Genomic DNA, 22,681 nt, shown 5'->3' with positions numbered 1-22,681 from the left:
ATGAGCATTCTTGTTGTTTCTATTGTGAGCATTCCTGTTGGTGCCATTGGGAGCATTCCTGTCTGTGGTGTGGTAAGCATTCCTGTTGGTGCCATTGGGAGCATTCCTGTCTGTGGTGTGGTAAGCATTCCTGTTGGTGGCGTGGTGAGCATTCCTGTCTGTGTCATGATGAGGATTCCAGTGTGTGGCCCATAGCATAGCATTCCAGTCTGTAGCATTCTTTGGATTTCTGCCCCTTCTGTTTGTACTTTGTGAATTAATTTCTATTTTTCTTGGTATTTTCTGGTATTTCTTTATGATTTTAGCTTAATATTAACTCCTGGCTAGCTCACAGTGCCTCACCTAAACCGCCAAACCCACCGGAGTAAAAGGTTATTATGGCAACCTAAACATGACACTTCAACTCCTCAAGGAAGCCATGGAAACAGATCTTACCCCTTTCGTAATATTACTTGGCCATGCCAAGGTGAGACAGAGTGATGCGAAATAGGTTTTCAGTGCATTTACTGAAACAACCACAATCTTGCATATAAAGTGAGCTATGATGATTAAGCAGATGAAACAAAGCAAAGTAATCAGCATTATGAACATGGTAAAGAAGATAGACAAACCAACTATGACGTATGTAGTGCTAGATGTGCTGGAGATTCCTACCTAACCCTATGTCTATGCATATTAGGTGTACTCTTCTGCCTGACCCGATCTCAGTGATAAGCCCCATACCTGGAAATAGTGTCAGGAATGAGCCTGTGGTGCAGATGACAATACTCCTGGGAAGCTGGTAGATCAGTGACAGCTAAGCTGCATGTCACACAGCGTGTGGCCCAGGATAGTCACGTCCGGAATGCCCTATGCTGCCTCTGGGTCAGTGCACCGTTTATATAGTCAACCATAATGTATCTGAAGTACAGTTCCTATGCAGTTCTTAGTCTAGGTGGTAGAAACTGTTTCCTTAACGTGGAACACAAACCAGTATATTGTGTATAGTGCTCTTCTATTCTTGTGCAAAGCTAACTAAACAAATAGCTTGTTCCTCGCTTTCCCAGCTGCTAAAAATATGTAAAAATCATCGCTAAAAGCAGCCTTACCAAAATGACTAAAATATGAACACTAAAATTTAGCTAAAACAGAGGTGACCAACCCGGGTCCTAGAGGTCTTTTCTCCTTGCCAGTTTTAGAAGACAGATTCTGGAAACCCATCTAAGAGACTAGAAGCAACAAAAATGCTTAAAATCCTAAAGACAATAAAATGTTCACACCAACAAGCAGAGCAAACAATTAAAAATGAGGCAATTAAAAATAGTCAATTTTCATAAAACAAAGGCCAAATTTAAAAGTCATCGGAGGCAGCCACCTTGTCATCCAAAGCATCAGTACAAAGGGAGTCCAAGGAGGATCCTTCATCCGCAGATGTCAGAACCATCAAACCCTCGGCGAGAAAATGAAAGGAACATTCATAATCTAAAGCCACAACCTCTGCCGAGAAAATAGCATTCTGCTCAATGCCCGCAGCGGTTGAGCCACATGAAAACTTGGAGCCGTAATGTCCATATCTATGTAGGATGGCTCATAAAAGGCATCTCAAAGCAACAGTAGATTCATAGGATACCTCCAGGAATGAACCCTCCGTGGTAACATCACAAGATTTATGTGAGTAGAAAATACCAATTGTTGTGCAAGGCACACTTCCAGTGCACACTGGAGAGGGCATCAAAGAGAGCAGGACACAGGCTGGACACAGTAGAACCATACTGGTTGAAAAGACAAAGACCAGTTGTCTTGTAGTTACCCCAACAAAGATGCTCCAAAAGGCTGTCTCATGCGTTCACAACACGTCTGGGTGTTCGGTAGTTCCACCAACATTCGACTTTGAAATGGAACATCCTTCGAAAACAATGGTAAATAGGGAGTGTGTAAAAGATGTAATTACTCTGAAGACAGTCTGGAAGGTGCTGACAAAACCAGAACCAATTGCTTTTAAAAGTGACCAGCACCGTTGGTGTTCAAAGCATTACAGATGCGACTCACAAGTTCACCAAAGTGCCTTGGAAAGTTAGTATTTAGAAGTGACTGTATCTCAGCAGATGACTGCCACTTGCAATTTGAATGTCTAATGAGTAGATGTCAGCTCCGAGTGTTTTTAGAACAATAATGCTTTCAGTCTGCTCAGCTTGTCAAAGTTAACATTAGAGGTAGGAATAGAAGGTCACAAACTCACTACCCTAATTTCATGTGTATGGGGGAGGGGGAATAACGCATTTCAACAGCAGGTCACTATTTGAGAAATTGAATTCACATATGGGACACCTGCTCTCATCCCACAGCACCCTTGATCGCTAAACTTCAAGCAACTATCATTCAGAAGTAACTTAAACACTGGACGAATCAAGGGGATGGGAACTCTTTATTAAAGTAACAATCGTTGGCCACCCACTCATTGCATACAGTGTGCAATGACACCGGTTTAAAAATCATTGAGTGGCTTACAGATGTTTCACAATTACTGACACTGAGAAATACTTCCTTTCCCCAGCTCATACAATTATATTTGAAAAGCAGATTCCACACCTCGTGTAAAAAAAAAAAAAAAAAAAAAAAACTCTCCCCTAAAGCTTCAAACCTACCTACCTGGGCATTGGCAGGGAGATGACTCAATGTACTAACCACATTGCTGATGGTGTTTCAGCCACTGCAAATGGCATCTTTTCTAACTTTTCTATATTAAGCATTGTGCATGTTGCATCCTTCCTCGCCATTATCTCTTTGTGTGTTAAATTAAATGGTGATAATAACTCTTTCGAGTTCATGTGTTTCCAGGACACCCAGTTCGATTTCAGAACCTGAAATGTCCAACTCACCTGCATGATAGACCTAAGCTGACTCTGTTCATGTTGTACAAACAACATGTCATTTTGTATAATATCAGTTGCAGATGACGCAATGTTATTTAGGGTGTAATTACAAGTGGACAATGTATTCATACCATTATCGGCAACGGCTAATGCTTTCTCTAAATTTGTCTGATCTATTTGCCTTAAACGAGTAGCAGCTTCCATTTGAGAAAGCTTCCATGTTTCATTGTATACTGCATACAAGAATCTTTTGGAGCATGGTGATCTAGGACCTAACAAGAAATCTTGCAAATCCATGTCATTAGAGAGGAGAGAGGTGTTCTTTTATAGCTGTCAAAGTGGAATGTGTCATCCACTGCTGACATAACTTGACCATGCTGTATATAGGGAAAATCCCTGCATGCTTTGTCTCAGTACAACAATCGTCCTGTTTGCTTGCTTTAAAACCCTGTGTAGAGTTTACAAAACAAGCATGAAAACTATTTGTGTCCATAGGCCACAATAACCACTTTTGGGACCTGAAAGTGTTGAATTAAATGTACCATTTCTGACCGTATCATTGAGCTGATCTTGGGCTTTGCCAATTGTTGAATTTTGAAATTGAAGGGATACTGGGCACATTCTGTTCTTTCATTTTTGCTAGACCTAGGCAAGTAATCTGCTGAACAGTGTCAGTCAGAAAAATCATCTGTATCGTAATCAGACGTGCTTTAAATAAGGCATCCACGCCCTGTACTTACCATTCTTTTGTTCCCCAAACTGATTTAAAATCAGTTGTGTCTTTCCAATGTTCATAGCCCTTGGTGGTGAGTTGGAAAACAAATGAATCCAAATAAATTAATTTAGTAGCAGTCAGCATATATTTTCTCGCTTTTGTTGCTGGTAGTTTGAAGTAATATGATACAGGATCAATTGTGTCATGTTAAAAAAAAAAGTGAATTTGTCTAACTATGTTTTAGAACTCCCCACTGATGAAGTTGGACATTATTTGTGTAATCAAAAACTGTACGTGGAGTACTAGCTCTGTGTAGGTAATGATGCACAAAACAAATCATGTCACCATAATTTGCAGAGTTTATGAACATATCTTCACTTTCAAATACAGTATATTATTCAAGCTCTGAGGGGCGTGACCGGTGAGACAAGATCGCAGGCGCGATCTGACCGAGCTCCGCAGTCAACCCCGGTTTATCCGTCTGAACAATGGCGCGGGGGGCTGATGACTGCCGGCCATCCTGCACATTGCCGAGGCAAGCTTCCAGTGAGTTGGCGGTTCCGACTGCGGAGGTGACGGAGGCCTGGAATCCTACCGGAGCTGTCACACCGCGTGTGGGGCTGCTGGAGGCCTCCCTGGTGAGAACTAGGAGAAAAGACCATGCCACCAACAGAGTTTTTGTAATAATGAAATAGTAGCCGCCACATCAACATGGGCAGAAGCAACATCCTCTTGCCACCGTTTGAATTAACTCTAGGCTACAGTCTTGGTTGGGGATGACACGATCACCAACCTGTGGAATTGTTACATAAGAAATGTTGTGGGCACTTAAGTGGTAGGAATATTTTGCTCAACATGCTTTTGATAAAGAAGCATTCAGGCCAGTATTTCATCATCACCCTCATATGGGAAACAAGTAATCGCAGCTACAGTTGCAGTAACAACTGTAGATTTGGCTGCTTCATCAGCCATCAAATTCCCTACAACCTGTATTTCCACACATTGATGACCCAATTTGTGTATTACATCAGCCTGTGGCAGTTAGTCTTTCAGTTCTGCCACCTTCCCCCAGATCATTTTATGCTTGATGGTGTTTCCTTTAAAGTCTCTTAATCGATTAAAGCACCAGTAATGCACATTTTTATTGAAAGACTGGACACAGTAATACAAATTGCACCCTATAAGTGTTAGGAATTCAAGATCCCTATGTTTCAGTGCCAAAATCAATACTTTAAGTTCATCTAATTGCAATGCAATCTCCAAGGGACTGTGTAAAAGTCTGTTGAGGGCGGAATTCTCCATCCCTCATAACTTCATAAACAACTGTGCAACCTGTGGAGTATTGATGTTTTGTACCTACAGCAGGTTGAGCTGAACCATCTCTGTAAATAATATATTTATATTGATCCAGAGGCATAATGTTAGTGGGCATGGGGTACTCCAGTTTGTATTGGAGAAACTCTTGAGTTTATAATTTTGGGTCAAATACATAGTCTGCATCAGTGGCGGTCAAGGAAATGGCCCATTGTATCCATCTAGGATGTAAGGCTTTTGCCTTTGGAATGCTAGCCTTTGTGACTGCCTCTAGGGCAGGTACCAAGGTTATGACAATGATGCACTTTCTCTGAGCCAGTGGTCTTTACTTGATGGCAAAAACAACAAGGTGATGGATGAAATGCTTTAATTAATCTCAGCCACTGGCCGAATCCCACGCCATCGTATTTTTTTGCCGACCACCCCAGTTTGGACCCACCCATATGCAAATCAGTCTTGACCCAGCTTCCCATGGGAAGAGCTAGTCTGAATTATCAGGCCAGGTCCTCCCTGGATCAGAAACAAGCATCAGAGCAGAGTGTGGAAAAAGTGGTTAGATCCTTACTTTCAGGCACTATATTTTGACAGAAAAACCATGGGAGATATCCAGGGTTGTTTTGTATTTTTTGCAGACATTATTGTTCATTAGTGCTGTACTGTGTGAATTTTGTATTGCAAGGTGTGTGTAAGACTATTTAGCTGTCTATAATCTCATTTAGCTTGTTAGATCATGGCCCAACAACTGTGGGACTTTTGGTTAGCAAAGAAGTTCTTAAAGGGTGTTTTTGAGGGTTTCTGGGCATCTCATTTAAATGGCAGAGTCTGTTCAGCAAGCCACTAGCCTCTGGAGCAAAGGTCTGGCTTACACAATATCTAAGGATGGGGTTGTGGTATAACAGATTATGCTTCATAAGAGGAGTCTCTATGTGATTTGAAATACAGAGGAAAAAGGAGCTGTGCTTGTTATATATTTATATGTGACATAATGGGTTTTCATGTTATTTTGCTCATCCCCACCCTTAGGGCATCAAAGTCACATTTTAATTTTAATTTTTGAAGCCAATGCCTAAACGTGGACTAGTGTTTGATCCTTTCTGCAGTCTGTTTAATTTCAGTTCCCCAGGACCTGATTAAAAAGCATAAATTCAGTTTGGTTTACGGCCACTGCATCAACAAACCTACCATTGACTTTCTTGGACATAGCATTAATAACGTTTCTTCTTAGTTATCTGACCTGAGAGCTCCCTTGGTTACTGCAATTATGGGCAAGGACATACCTGAGATTCTATTCTTAATAACTCCTGGGTTCAAGGTGATGCAGCGAACAGGACAAAAATCGAGAGAAGGATTTTCTTTAAATTTGGGATATGTGGTTAATTCCTCATAGATATCGACCCTGCAAGTGTTGGGATCTGTCCTAGTGTTCCATAGATCCCAAGGAAAATATGGGCTTTGTTTACGCTGAAATGGCTGTGGAGGGAAATGCTGAGCCTCCTGGGTATGTCCATGCAGGGTATCACATAGATATTTAAAACGATGAAGTAGACAGCAGGTGTCTTTGGACATCACATATGACTATAGCATAGTCCTAGGGGGACAGGTTTTGATCCATTAGCAGTCATTATGCCAAAAACCTGATCCTTTGTATATTGCTCCAGATGCACCTGTGTCTTACTGCAGCTCCCACTGAGAGTGAAGTGGAGAGCTGTGACAATAGCAGGAAAGGTGTTTTACAGAACATTGTTGTGATGTGTTTGTCATGCTGGGGTGGTAATTATTCCCAGGATTACAATACCAGAAGAAAGGTTTGACATTTTCTCTGAGTAGAATGGGCAGGGCCAGGCTGAATTGGACTTCAAGGAGTTATTGTGACACTTACTCATCTTAATCTAAGTGGTAGTTGCTTTGCAATGTGGTTGTGCAGATTTTTCTTAAGAGGTGTAGTACACACTCATTGGACGATGGGAATATGGTCAGTTGGTGAGCAAATTTATTTTGATTTAGGCCCTGCCGTGGCTAGAGCAAAGTTTATAGTGGAAAAGGAATGTGTTATAGTGCAATTTGATGTGGGAAACAGTTTACTAATCTGAGAGAAAGCTTTGGGGTTATTTAGAGCATCTTATTTGCTGGCACTATAACCTTTTAATGTGAGGGACTATTAAAGATGAATATTGGGAGGCATCTGTTTAACAGTGGTAGTCAGCTATAAAGTGAGGAGGCCTAGTTTGGGTGTGGTTTAATTTTTGGAGAGCAAAGTGGTGTGCATGGAATATTAAAATTACTTTCCTGCTAAACAGCAGGCAGCTTCACTTTAGCCCCTTTTAAGCTGGGGTGTGTGCACACTAATCTGCCAGACTCTTTCAGTGATGGCACAGACCTTGTACAGGCATTAGGTGAGCACCTCCGTTGAATTTTGTGCCTCATGGCATATATATACCTGTCATAAGGGCATACAGGGTACACTTTTTCATGATGTACAGCTGCACTTATAAGGCAGTTAAGGGGTTAAATCAACTGTAAGTCTGAACTAATGGTTTATTAAACACATTTTCTCATCCATGATCGCTGCTAAGAGTCTGTATCATAAATGACGTAAAATGTGTGCAGTTTGAAATTTTTATAACATAAATAGCTCTCATCACCTTTGTATTTGTATTGTGTTTATGAAACACTGTTTACATTTATTTTGTTATGTTCTCCAGTAATAATCTCTGTTGGATGGGACTATGTTCCGTAAACTGAATTAAGATTTTTTTTTCCAGGCAGTTCAAATTGTACTTGACCTCAAGCACTGAACATTTTTCAGAAAATTTGAAAGCCACGGTTGTGGATGGGAATGGTCAGGAAAGCGAGTACAATGTAAAATGGCCTGACTTCTTTACTGGACATGTTGTGGGTATGTACCTCCTATTTTCGTAGCTGACATGTATGCAGAATGTATGTGAAGTCATGAGTAAAAGTGAATGGTGTGGTTGTACTGTCATACATTGAGAACCTGTGCTCACTCCGCTTTTGATTTGACCAATAAACACTAGCAACATTTTGCCAACAAACAGATTGTTGGTCTCACCGGAGCTTGATAACAGAATCTAGACTTGGGTCTATACGGGTGGAGTCACTTGGAATCCCCTGAGGCAGCAACAGGTAAGGGAGTGTGGACATGGGGTAGGTGGTCCTGTATTCAAAATGCAGGCTACTATCTTGAAAGTGGACAGTGTGACATCTCATTGAAGGCTGAAGCTGTTGAATTGTTCTGGATAGCTGGGAGAACTGTCTGTTTGAGCCCGCAGCCGTGGGCCTTGCATTGCCAGCAGCATTGTTGGAGGTAAGCCCATGGTGGCATTTCATTCCTGATTGCCAGCTTGCAAGATGTACAGTGGTGGCTCATCCGATAGGTTAGGGGAGCAAGGCACACTTGCTGCAGCACTCGGCATAATGGGTGTGACTGCAAAAATCCACCCGCCCCTTTGGGGGCCATGATGACACACTTAAGGGTCCTGCTTCACGAAAGATAACCTATCCACTGTGCAGTAAATATAATGTGCATTTCAAGACCCCAATCATTATGCATTTGTTTGTCGCGTAGAGGCCACACACCAATTCTGAACTTCGTTATTGGGTGGTTTGTTGCTTCCTGAATATTGCACCAAGCTTAATTATTGACCGCAAATTTCTGTTATCCTTGGGAGTATGGGGCAGCCAGGTGTACTGCCAGTACACCACACTGGTATCGGAAACCTAGGTCCATTAGGGCAGAGATAAGGATGCAGTATATGAGCCCTATCACATTCTCAGGGAAAGACTCTGCCATCTCTGAAGAGCACCAGCCAACCCCTAAGTCTGTGCACTCAAACTCCATTGACAGCAAGTTTGAAAATACTATCCTAGCCATACAGAAAACTAGAACAGTGACAGAACAAGAGTCACACTGTCAAGATTAAAGTTAATCTGCTAAGGGTGAACCAACATAGCTGGGAGACAGTTGCAAACACTGAAACCAAATTAATGTAAGTAAACCTGAGGTAGCCATCCTGTGCCAGAAAGCTCAAGACTTGCATGATAGAGCACAGTTCTTGGAATATAAGGTGGAGAACTTCAAAGGGCCCTTTAAGAGAAACAACATTCACATTGTGGTGCTGCTAGAATAAAACAGAGGTCTCCTCAACTGAGCACTTCCTGCAAGCATGTTTAATATCTACACAAAACACCCTAACAGCTTGTTGAAATTCTTTATAGTTGAAAGGGCATATAGGGCTCCAGTCCCCCACTAAGACTAACCCTATCCTGCACAGACCTGGAAACAAATACATGCTGCTGTTTCCAGCAAAATTAAAAATACTCACTGGTAGGATGCTATTGCTGCAAATGCCAACCCAGAAGAAGAAATAAAAAGCGATCACAGTGGAAACAAATGGGCAATGTGCAGGAGCAGGAGTCGCAGAAGGAAATCTAGGAAGCCCTCAGTGGTCATGGAGCAGCTGATAAGGCATTAGTGTTGGAAAGTATATTGAAAATGAACAAAGAAATGCTTAGCAATGCGAGGGCTGAAACCGAGGTCACCACAAATTACATTAATTCAGGAGTGGAGTTGTCAAATTACATCGTTATGGGTGGTAGGCATGACTCTTGTGATAGCAGATGACGTGGCCTAGCAACGGAGTCCCTGTGAATTTGGGAAGCCCTTTGAATGCTGCCCCCAAGGCACTATTGGATCACCTGGTGACATGGAGGAGAGGAGAGCTGAGTTGAAAGTGGTCACTGTGCCAATATGTAATTGAAGGGCCGAAGGCAGTGAGCTGAGACCAGTGGTTTGCTGCCTAGAATCCTCCCGTTTTTCTTTCACTTCTGCTGAAATCTTGTGTATAATTGCTCTAAATGTTATCCTGTTGTACCTTGAAAAACTGATGGTGATTGGGGTAAGATTGAAGAGGAAATGTGTTTTCCAGCCCAGGAGTCAAGGGGGTGAAGGTAATGTTGTCTCATACATGTTACTGCACACGGTTGTGAACAAACGTGGCTTCACTGCCAATTTGATTACCTGCAATCCACCTACACACCCTACGCTATTACTGCCACTTGGTATCACTTAGATCTCATTCATGACCTTGGTAATGTTAGAGGTATGGGTACATGACTAAAAGATACAAATTCTATGCATTCATGAAACCCAAGGGTACTCATATAGCTATTTTGCAAGAGATTCCTATCCCCGGGACAAATATCCAGAGATGTTTGTGGGAACAAATACACCATATAAATTGCCTGCGTTCGTGAAAGGTCTTTATGTCAGTTGTACCAAGGGTAATGCTCCACATGAACATGATTGATACGGAAGGCAGATATGTATGGTTTAAAGGTAGACTAGATAGCCTCTGTTGCCTTAATGTTACATTCACAAGTTTTCCTGAGGTAGACCTAGCCAGTGTTCTCACTAGTAGCACAGACCCTGCTCACACGTGGTTGATAGTCTGTGTTGCTGTCACTACAGTAGACAGATCATTTTATCCTCTCCCAGGGATGCCTGTTATTAGGACGAAAATTGAATTAATGGCATCAATACCAGATTGGAACCTGCAAGATCCCTGGAAGTTTCTCACCACTCCATAAATGCTAAACCATACTAGATGTATTTGTAAAACAGGTTAGCCACACATGTTAGAAATAGACTTAAAGAATATTCAGGACCGCTTGTCTGGCCTTGAACAGCTCATGGTAATATTGTCCAATACTTATGTCCTTTTTAATCCTAGTGCCATCTTCTGATATAATTTCTCCTATACATCTAATTGCTTCATCTCTTTTCCCTAGCACAGCTAGCGGGCGGAAAGTCTTGTCCCCCACTTTGTACAGCTTCTTCTGGGTCGTAAGATAGTATTGCCTAGCTGCATCATGGGAAGTGTGATGATATTTTTCTGTCAGGGTCACTGCCAGTGTCAGGATGTCATAGTCCAATTTCATGATATCAGTTCAACTCTAGTATTTCCTCCTTTTACTGTGCTACCTCTGTCGTGCTGCATCTCTTATGTTGTGCAAATAGGTTCTTGCCTTATCTCTGAGGATGATTTTGTAGACATCCCACAGTGTAACTAACGAAGTTACCTTGTCTCCAGTCTCTATGAATTAAAGTGTGGAGTCAATTTGGAGTTCTTTCACAATTTCCTCGCCTTGCAACTCCCATGCAGCTAGCCTCCATGTCTACTTCTCATGTACCCTCCTCTTACCGATTATAACCTGGAGGGGTGGGTGATTGAAGATGTCCTTCGCCAGGTATTTCACTTCTCCAATCACCATAGTCTAGCCCATAGGGATGAATATATAATCTAGATGGGAAAAGGATCTGTGGCCCCTGAGAAAAACAATAGCTGCCTAGCCAAGGTATGTTTAAGCATACAAACATCTGGCAGACCCAGTGCATGGACGAGTTGCGCCAAATTCATGAGTACCTCTGGGCGCTTTGTGAGATGGTGTCCTGTCTAGCACCCCGTCCATTACCTTGTTGAAATTGCCACCCATTACGTAGGCAGTGGCATCCGCTTTCAAGAACAGAGGACCTAGTCTATGGTAATCCATTTTTTGCAGATTATGTGGTGTATATGTGTTTAGAGCCAACAGTATGTGTCTACCCCATGTACCCTGTATTACCACATAACATTTGCCTGGGTCAACCCAGTTTTTGATAATCTGAAAGGGTTAGGGGTGTTTCTTCTCCTCATTACTGCGCCTCTCAAGCCCCTTGTAGAACTTGCAATTGCCAGTAGTGTGTATTGTCCCTAGGAGGGTTTCCTGCACTAACAGCAAGTCTGGGGGTTGTTTGCATATGTATTGTGCCACCACCTCTCTTTTTATTTTGATAGTTAAGCTGTAAAATCCTATGTTCCCAACTTATGGGCTCATCTTGGGGGGGGGGAGGGGGGGGGGGTGTTGCTTTCAATTTCTGAAGGTTTTTTACCTTAGCGTCACATCCCATGTATCTATATCTAACTCTGTGTTGCCCGGTCTGGTATAAACATAAACTCCCACAATTATGCAACCTAACTGTGGAACCCTCCACTTCCCCTCCCTCCCTACTCCTCCTGTGCAAGGGTTCAAAACTTCCCAACTCCAGAAAGGTCTGTTTTCCACCCCAACCCCTAACAACGTAATACAGCCCATTCAATTTCTGTCATGCAATTTACCCCTTACAATATGTTTAGTCCAACTTTCCTTCCTGCCCTTTCTTTCTTGCTAGCAGTTCTGCATCCGTATTGCTTTTGCTGCTCATTTTGGAGTTAAAGGTGATCTTCAACCAAGCCACAAAGAGGAGCATGTCCTGAATGTTCATTTCTCTTATGATTTTCTTTTCACTTCAACAAAGGAGAATCTCTTTTGCTGCACAACCCTAGTGTTGTCAAGGACAAAAAATAACCTTTGCACCCTCGAAATAAACTTATTTTCCGTCTCTGACCATTGTAAGTATTTTGCCCCTGTTCCAGTGATTAAGTAACCTGGCAATGATCAGCTGCACCGGGGCCCTTGAGGGTGGCCTTTGCACTTGTTCCTGATAGACTTTCTAGGTAATAAAGCATGAGGGCAAGCTCTTAGGTTTTGCCAGGGTGCACCGCCAGTCTTCCAGGAATTGTTCTGGATTGTTGCCTTCTCTTCCCTTTGGCATCCCCACAGTGCAGAAATTATTGCAGCAAGCATGTCCTTCTGCATCTTTGATTCAGTCTTTAAGTGAGTTGGTGGTCGACATGACCCTTTGCGGGGGCACACGTCTAAACAGAGGAGTTTTCTAGATCAAATATTCTTTGTCCCATCTCTGTGATTTTGACAACATTAAGTAAATCTTTCCTCTGTAGAGTCATGTCTACACCCATTTCTTCTTTTCGGGTCTCTCACACGAGTATGTGTCCTTGATGCTTGGAAGATCAAGGCAGTCTCTGGTGTTGCCTCTGTAAGAACATCATCTTGTGCTACTTCATTTTGATTAGCCAACAGACTCAGTTCTGGCTGCTTGGGGCACTGTCATTTGGAATTTATTCAGTGTGCCCTGAAGGCCTTGTAAAATCTACTGACCCACTTGCATTGGCGAGTCAGATTTTATCAGGGCAAACTATTTTTAGGACCTACCCGCCAGTTCTGGCAAAGTCAGTTGCTCTGACAAAGAACAGGAGTAATGTTCTTCCACAAAGTGAATGAGCTATAAAGATGACTTTAAATCTTCTCTGTCTGTTGTCACATTTGTTATGCGCTCAAAGACAGAGGTCACATATCAGCTTATGTCGTCTTTCAAATTCCTGCTTATTTTATCCTTGAGATTGGGGTTTACATTGAAGGGAGCAAGCAATAAAAATGCTGTAGGAAGTCAGGTTTTTTTTTCTAACACAATATTTAAATAGCTTGTAAATGAACTGTAGATATATTTCAAAATATATAAGCAGTTAGAAAAGCACTTTTTTGTGTAACTCTGTAGTGTGAGATTTTCATAGCATTAAAACAAACCAGAACATTTTATTTGGTGATGTGAAAATTATAAATATTTGCTGAAATCTGATTTCTAAACATAGTTTGTATGAAATATAGTTTTATCAGTAAAACTAAGTCGGTGGAAACATTTCTGGTCAACTCAAAGGAAAATGTGCTGTCTATAAATGACAATATGCTACTATATCTTTCTTTAGTGATACATTTAATGAAAGTGAGAATTTTTAAACATCAACTGAGATTCCTGTCCCTTGCCTGAGGACATTGCTGTTAGTAAACTAAGAGGGAAGTCAAAGATCATATGTATCCTATATGTGTACTAGATTCTTATTATACATTGAGCAAACATTTAGGGGGTTATTACAACTTTGGAGGAGGTGTTAATCCGTTCCAAAAGTGACGGTAAAGTGACGGATATACCACCAGCCGTATTACGAGTCCATTATATCCTATGGAACTCATAATACGGCTGATGGTATATCCGTCACATTTGGGACGGGTTAACACCTCCTCCAAAGTTGTAATAACCCCCTTTGTCTAGTAAATCAAACTAAAGAGTTTTTTGTTCAGCAGACATGCTGATCCTGCATCTTTGAAGGTGGTCTCATGTGATAATGAAGAAAAAGGCAGCTCGCTGAAATAAAACTTTTGCCCAGGATAACTCTATTTGAGAACAGTTTATCAGTCAAGAGCATTACAGTTAGGTCAAGTAGATTATCCAAGTCACTAGACCAGCAGATCTGGTAACATTTTTATGAATTTTCTAGACCTGCCCTGGCATAAGGGGTTGGGCGCGCCATCCTTTCCCATCTTGGTAAAATACGCCCCCATGAACCGGAGACCCAACCTTGCTGTCTTCACAGCTGCATCAGGTCCACCACACCTCGAGCTATGATGCTCTGAAGCCTATGGGGCCTGGTGGCGCATCACTCTTGCTGACAGTTGCAACTTTATGACACCCAAGCTCAGAGACTCCCTAGCAACCAGGGTGAGCCCCACCCTTGTGATAGCATGGGCAGTTCAGTAAATCAATACCAAAGGTTTCTCACAGGGGAGAAGGTTGGGCAGTTCTCCCTCCATGCATATATTGCCTGAAGTACTGTAGCCTTATACCCTGTCCGCCCAAATTGAGAGTGCCTTTAATGTCCAGACAGAAGGAGGTAAACCCCATCTCCACCCCCCTGTCGAGCTTATCATGCTTGGCCCTGTGGGGGTAAGAGGGATGTAACTGGCAAGCTATTTTAGTTTTGCTCCCATTCTAGATCACTTCAGTTGAATTTTTAGTGGGCCATGTGGAGCCGGGGCTATCGCCACCCTCTTGCGCCACTGGCACTATACTCACCTGGCTCATTGTGTTTGAGGGCCTTCTTGCAGCCCAGCACTGTTGGAATTTGATGCCTCTGGCCATGCACCAATGTATGTGGCCCATTCTCTCCTTTGCTGCTCTTTGGGAGGCCAGGTACTTTCCAGACTCGAGAGTAGCCCCTCTGGCGTCTCTTCCTCACCTGTCTCGCTGCCTCTCGCTGCACATACTCCAGTCTCCTTCTTTTGTCCGTATACCGCTGTGCTCATTTCCCTATGTGCTTTGGTCATAGCTATCGACATTTGATATGTATCATGGCTTTGCCTCAAGGCTACCCGAGGTCCAACCCTATCCTCCTGGTTGTGCCTTCTTCACAGCCATCCAAGCTGGCAAAACTTTGCCTGAGCAAGTCTCACTGTTGGGAGGTCAGCATGATTGCTTTTTCAGACGGGATATTGCACTTAGTGGCAGATGTTGTCTGATCGAAAGGGACTGGAACTAGCACTTTACATCAACGTATATGCCATGTTGCTGGGCTAGCCACGCCCCAACTGGGAGGGAGACTAAAGGAGATGGAGCATATCAGAGATTCTTTTAGAGGGAGCAAACAAGTGGGATGAGGGGAAGTTGTGGAAGATAATTGCAACTCGCCTCCTGGTCTTACAGCGTGGTCGTTTGACGTGGCCCTGAATTCTTCTGGCTGCAGCAGACCCACTTGCACCTCAAGGCTAGAAATTGCTCTTCAGCCTTTTTTCAGCCTTGTTCAAGATTCTTTTACTTTAACTGTTTCAGGGACCAAATGAGGAAAACTAAAGGTCTTACTTTCCTTAAAGGTTAGAGTCCATTCCCTCATTATTATGAGGGTGAGAGACACTTCTCTTCCCTGGCGTTTCTACATTTTGTTTATTTCATCCTATAGCACACATCTGTGTAGAGAGGGGGATTTTCAACATTTAGATAGGAAAAGTTGTGGATCCATTCTGAAAAATTACATTGATTTGTCCATATATGCCCTCATAATGAAGGCCAGGAGTCAGCCCTATAAATCGGGTTAGATTTTTCATTCTGTTTTGACGTGCTCTTTCTCTCTTCGTCATGGCGTCTACTTTTGTTTACTATGTGTCCTTTACTTTTCCACTTTTTCCTTCTGCTACCTTGACTCAGTTATTTAGCCTGTCTAATTTTCCTTTGGAATGATTTTTTAGCAGTAGCCCTGTGTACCTATAGATGCTTTGTTTGGCTCTGTGTCAGCGTCATCCATGACTCCAAGACCTGTGAAGATTCCCACACCTTAAATCCAAAGGTGCTGGTGGAACTCTCCCTCAAACTCTTTCTCAGTCGACTCCGCAGACAATTCGCAGAACCCTTCCCGACAGTTGTCGTCGGGCTCAGAATCATTTGGGAAGTCAGGGAAATCCCACAAACATAAGAAATCTAAGAAGTCGAAGAGGTCTTTGACTTCTCCATGTCCATCGAAGGCTTTTGACTAGACACAGGAGTGGGAGCACTCCAGGCCCTGTGAGTTGGCTAAGCATGAACCTGGGTTCACTGTGAGCTTCCTCGATTTTCCTGGACTGACCCCTGCCCAGTTGAAGTAGTTCTATGAGGCCATGGGCTTCATATTTGGGTGGCCCGTCCCTTGTGGAGTACCTTTGGGCCCCACAGGTACAGGATGAACCTCTATTGGGTTCACGCTAGGGGGTTCGCCCTCGGCGTCAATCAGGCCCCACAGAACCCATGCTGGATCCAAAGCGGAGCCAGCGGCAAGATCAAGACCTTCCTCTGCACCCACTCCATGTTGACACCTCAGTTCCGCCGACACCCCCAGGCAGCGCTGTCCCAATTGTTATTCCGAACTTTGATAGGGAGCCGGATAGGCATTGTCCGACTCTGGGGCAGACTGGGCCTATGCTTCCTGAAGCGGAGCCAGTGCCTTATTTGTTTGATAAGTCTGGAGAGCGAGAGGAATGGGAGGGTTCTATGGACCCTTAGGATTACAAACCACCCTATGAGGAACAGGACAATTGGTAAAAGGAACTATTGGAGGCCGCTGGGCCGGACACCTCGCCTTACACTGTTCTGATTTCTCCTTCTACCATGGCTGCAGAGTAGGGAGTCTCTTTTATAGTGGTGGTGCGTAGGGCGGCTAAGGTCTTGGACCTTCACCTGGCCTCAGTGGCAGTAAAGACAAATGTCTTGACTGAGGTGCTTCAGCTGAGAGTCGTCCCCACAGAACGCTTACTCCCATTCAATGAAGCCCCTACTGACGTCCTTCTTGGGTCCTCTCCCAAGCCCCACAGGGCTCCTGTGTGTAGGGCAATTGCCGGACATGATCACCGCTTTCCTGGGCACCCCTGTTCCCTTACCCAGCACCGCACCCCAAAGACCTTGGTAGTCCAAGCCTACACATGCAGAATTAACCCTGCTGCATTCCCTACCACTTCAATGGATAGTGAATCTAAGAGTCTGGATACCTTTAGTAAGAGAATGTTCTCTTCTGCCAGCCTAACACTGTGGTGTGCCTAATGGGCCTTTGGTCCCATCTGATATGGTACTCATTAGCACAAGTCCTGCCTGTGGTCTCGGGGGGGGGGGGGCCTGAGCCACACTCACCCAGGCTATTGCTGATGTGAGAGATTCAGCTACGTTTACCAAAAAGGTGTGGGCTTGACACAACCAGCTCGCTGGGTAGAGCGATTGCATCATTGAATGCGACACGCCTGGCTGAGTACGACTGTTTTTTCAAGGGATGTCCAGGCTTCCTTCTTGAACATGCCTTTTGAAGGCTTTCACCTTTTTAGAAAGAAGGTGGACTCAATGCGTGGAGCGCTTTAAGTACATCAGAGCTTGTTCCTGGCCCCTCAACAATCTAGTCCACTTTCTGCCGCGTAAGGGGCCTCCAACTGTGCCTATCTCTTCCAGCCACCAAAGCCAACAGGTGTTCCAGCCTTTTCATGGCTAAGAGTGCATGTCCCATAGACAACATGTGACAGTTGGCCAGCGGTCGGGTCAGCCCACGGCCCCCCTAGCAATGGCTGCTTCCAAGCCTCTTTAGTTTGCCCTCTGATCATTATGGGGACCCAGTGGGAGGCAGGATACGCCATCGACTGTGCCACTGGTGGTCACTGACAGCAGACCACTGGGTCCTACAGGTCGTCCGAACGGACTACCCCCACCCCTTTGCAACTACCTCACCACCAATGCCACCCAATTACGCTCAGCTGATGAAGGACCAACTCTCCTTGTTACATCAGGAAGTGCAGGCGCTCTTCGCCAAGGGAGCCATAGTGTGTCAGGACCTTTTGGACTTGAGTTAGTTCCCCCTGTTTTTAGCTTCCTTTTGTAATTTGTATTATATAACATTTTAGCAGCACTGCTTTTAGCAATGACATTAACGCACATTTCTCACACAATAGTTTTTCTAGGAATATGTGGTAGGAGTTACTTATTTATTTAGACTTTGCACATCATGTAATCAGTACTTTCTGTTCAAGGCTAGGAACACTGTACACAATATCCTAGCTCATGTGTTGCCTATTTAAGAAAAAGCTTCTAACATCTAGACAAAGCATTGTATCAGGGCTGTGCTTCTGACACAATTTGGCTTCATTATATAAACAGTGAGCTGACCCAAAAGGGGCATTCCCGCCACGACCGTCCCAGGACGAATGATGTGTTCAACATGCATCTCTGCTGCAGTTAATCTATCAACTTCTGAGAGGATTCCATCTATAATGCAAGCCAACTTCTCTTGATTCCAGTTACCTCTACAGTTAAACGAAATATACCAGACGTAAGTCTGCAGCTCTCTACTACTTCTCAAAGTACCAGAGTTGTTTATGATGAACCACCTTTAGAGGCTCTACCAGTTTTCTTTCACCTGCTGAGGCTCCTGTTTTCACATAGACTGCTTTTAGGTATTTCCTTGACATTGATGACTTCTCTTTAAATTCTACTGATATTTCTCTTTGTGGTAATTGTAAGATTTTTCACTGTCTTAAGTACACTTATCTGATTCCTCCATGGTCCTATTTGTAGATTATACTCACCTTGTTTGCTCTCTTCTAGTTGATTGGATTTTTGACTGTTTTCTTTTTGCTTATAAATGGGCATAATTTCCCTAAATGGTCTGCATTGAACTGGTAGAAGAGGTACTGAAGCCTTGTTTGTCTTCTCACAAAGTGCAAAGAAACCTGTCCCTGATGAACAGTTCAACTGTTCTACTTTCTGATGATATTGTTAGTGATAAGGTTCCATATCTTATTTGGCCCTACAGAGACTGTTCAAATTCCATATGTTTTTAAGGTTGGGATGGATGATGTGATAACACCAGGTGTTGTAGCTGAGGATTGGGATGTTAAAATAGTTTCTTCAATGATTTCTGAGCTTCAGTATTATACTGTAGTACAAAGTGAGAATATGTACATTAACTCATCCAATTATGGTGAAATGTTTTGTTACCATCATTATGCACACCACTACCTACATAGAACTAGTACTCTATGTACAATGTTTAAGTATACATAGTTGGGAACATTGCCCGACTCAATCAGTAGGGAGTTCTAAAACATACTTAGACAAATTCACATCTTTTTCTGGACATGATACTTCAGATCTGGTATCCTATTATTTTAAATTACAGTCAACAAAATGTAAAGAAAAATATGCTGATTGCTGCTATAGGAAGCGGGCTGCACTAAAATGAAGTACACTGTACAGAGAGCCCAGTGGATCCCCAATTGGTATTGCAGAGGCAAAAGTAGATGGGACTAATGCTCTATTTGTGGTAGTGTGGGTAAGCAGTTAGGCTTATTAGAGGGTAGTGCTAAGTATTAGTTGTACTCACAGAGGCAATAAATGAGACACACACTCTTTTTATATATGCTTCTAACCAAAGAACTTCGTAATCAGTTAAGTTGACTTTTAAGCATAAATACTTTGCAATTTCAAAAATGGACACACTGCAATTTTCAGAGGTCTCTCAGTGTTATCCTATGGAGGAAACACAATGTTCAGCAAACACAAGGTTAACAATGACTTACGAAGCCAATCTCCGTGATTTAAGGTAAGTACTGGGCACTGATCAGAACTACACCAACAGGTCACACCGGGTGGCCCTGGGGCGGCCAGGTGCAGTGGTGCAGTAAGGCGTTGGGTGCCCAATGGTTTCCTATGGGAGTTTGGTCCTCATAAGGACAGGCTGCAGGCTCTGGCTAGGAAGCCAGTCAGGGACAGAAAACAGGTAGGTAGTAGACTCGGGGTGCTCGGGGACGGTGCACATCTAGTCCTCTTCTCCTGTGCGCAGGTACAACAGTGCAGAGGGGTCTTTAGACATTAGGTTTTCATGTCCTGGCGCACTCGCGGTCAGGGGGCTCCTGTGTGTTGAGGCTGCAGGCGTCATCGGGGAGTCGGGCAGGGATGGACCCAGGGTGGTCTCGAGCTCTTAGGAGCCGGGGGGACATCATTGACACTGGTGATCCATCTCAGCTGGTGTCAGGGGTCACGGGTGCAGTGATTGCTGCAGCTGTAGGAGAGGGGCCTGCATCCAACGGCTGCAGGCATCTCGGGAGAGTCTAAGAATGGTGAGACCACACTGGACTCGGTCTCTGGGCAGCTGGGGACCCGTGTTGGCACAGTCAGTTGGTTTCACCTCGGGTCGTGGATGTCAGATGCAGTGGTCACTTCTGGTGTCTGGTTTCCGGGCTTCTAGCAACTGCAGAACCTTTTGTTGAAGTTTCTTGTTGCAGGACAAGTCTGCTGCCCACGGGAAACTTGAGTCTTTGTTGAAGGCTGGACAAGTTGACAATCTGAGTTCTAGAATTCAGGAGTGCCACCTAATACTCAATTTAGGGGCATTACAGGGAGTGCCTGGTGGTAACCAAAGAGCTGACAACCTAGAGGGTGACTACACCCATCTTATGGCCACTTACACTGGGATGTGGGCATAACCCTAACCACAGTTGGAGATGGAGGAATTTGAAAAGTAGTGTCCACTTTAGTTCGTCCAACTTAAGAGTGGGGCTAACATGAAGTGGGCACTTCTCCTAATTTAACTAATTTCCCTATGTGTGCTGACACAAAAAGCAGGGTCAGCACATGGGTGTTCATCATCTCCACCATCTGGAGAGACCTGGGTTGCATTACAAAGGCGGCAAGGCCTTTGAAGCTCCCCGCCCTGGTCTGTCTATCCTGTCTGGGAAAAGAGGTCACACCTCTGCCCAGAGAAGGCCTTTGTCTCAGGCCCTCAAGCGTGCTGGCTTTCACCTTAGGGGGGCCAGAAACACATCTGTGGTGGCTGAGCTGGTCAAGACCAGTCAGTCAGCACACTAGTAGTTGGTAGTTTTTCAGAGGCACCGCTAGGGTGCTCTCTGTGTGCATTCTTTTAATAAATCCATCACTGGAATCAGTGAGGGTTTATTATTCTGAGATGTTTGATACTAAACATCCCAGGATTCAGAAACGCCATCATGTAGTTGGGGAACTTGTAATGACCAGTGTCCAGCAGATACATTTAAAATGGCTTTCCTGTGCACTTATTATGTCCCACTCAACAGAGACATAGTAGGGGCATAACTGCTCATGCATCTATGCCCTCACGTGTGTCTGGATGCACCCTGCCTTAGGATGACTTACACCTGGCACATGCAGTGATAGGGGGCCTGGCACACAGGGGTTTGTGACAGGTTGTGTTTTCTATTTAGTCTGTACCAACACAGGCAGTCTGCAATGGCAGCACTGTGTGGGTTTGGTGAGGGGTCCCTGAGGGTTTCACAGTTGAGACATCCCTTAGTCACACAGGCCTTAGATATCGGGGGTAGCATTTACTAAGGACTTACAGTGGTAGCTAAAGAGTTTTCCAATTGTGCAAAACAGCTGAGAGCAGTTTTGGGGAAAGAGATCTGGCACTGGGGACCTGGTTAGTAGGAACCCAGTGCACTAACAGTCAAATCCGTATCAGAAACCAAAAAGTAGGGGCTAACCATGTAAAAAAGGGTCCTTTACTACAGCTACTAAATTAGTTGACTCAAATCCATTAGTTTGCCAACTAGTCATTAACGGCTATGAATATTGGAAAGAAACAAATGATTTAAAATCAGTTTGGAGAACGGGAGATTGGAAAGTGCAGGGCGCCGATACCTTATTTAGAGCGTGTCTGATTCCATTAAAGATTATTTTTCTGAATGACACAGTTCAGCAGACTGCTTCCCTAGGTCTAGCAAATATTAAAGGAATGTGCCCAGTATCCCTTCAATTGCAAGATTTGGCAATTGGCAAACCTTTGTAAATTACACGGAAGATCAGCTCAATGGTATGGTTTAGAATGGTACATTTAATTCAACACGTTCAGGTCCCTACGTTTGATTATTATGGCCAATGGACACAAATGATTGTCATGCACATTTTATAAACTCCTTGCAGGGTTTTAAAGCATGCAAACTGCACCCTCACTATATCCAGACATAGCCCACAGGGTAGGGGAGTTATATCAGCAATGGTTATAACATTTCCACTTTGTCAGCTGTAAAAGAGCACGTCTCTCTGGTTGACCTAGATTTACAAGACTTCTTGTTAGGTCCTAGATCACCACGCTCCAAAAGATTATAGTACGCTATTTACAATGACATTTGGATGCTTTCTCAAATGGAAGCTACTGCTCGTTTAAGGCTAATAGAACTAATTTGGTAAAAGCCTGGGCTGTTGTTGATAATGGAATGAATACACTGCAATTGACATCATAGAAGATGACATGTCTTTTTTACAACATGGACAGAGTCAACGTATATATATGAGTTGGGCATTGCAAGTTCTTAAATCGAAGCGCGTGCCCTGGAAGCAAGTGAACTCAAAAGAGTTGTTCTTGCCTTTAATCTAGCACGCAAACAACAAATAATGGCAAAGAAGGATACAGCATACTCAGTGTTTAACATAGAAAAGTTAGAAAAGATGCCTTTCACAGTGGTCGAAACATCATCAGCGCTATGGCTTATACATAGAATTGCAACACAATTGAAACTATTTGCAGACATGAATCTG

General features: G+C 43.6%; 1 protein-coding gene across 1 annotated transcript in view; it reads left to right on the top strand.

The window, feature by feature from the left end:
- The window catches only part of ADAM17 (ADAM metallopeptidase domain 17), a 475,078-nt gene that overhangs the window by 75,810 nt on the left and 376,587 nt on the right, over positions 1-22,681 (top strand). The window contains exon 3 of the mRNA XM_069235905.1: positions 7,644-7,777. Coding sequence (XP_069092006.1) covers positions 7,644-7,777 — 134 coding nt within the window. The remainder of the gene's footprint in view (positions 1-7,643; positions 7,778-22,681) is intronic.

The sequence above is a fragment of the Pleurodeles waltl genome, chromosome 5 (assembly GCF_031143425.1).
Source record: "Pleurodeles waltl isolate 20211129_DDA chromosome 5, aPleWal1.hap1.20221129, whole genome shotgun sequence".
In the NCBI taxonomy this organism is placed as follows: domain Eukaryota; kingdom Metazoa; phylum Chordata; class Amphibia; order Caudata; family Salamandridae; genus Pleurodeles; species Pleurodeles waltl.
This window is presented reverse-complemented; position numbering and strand designations above follow the sequence as displayed.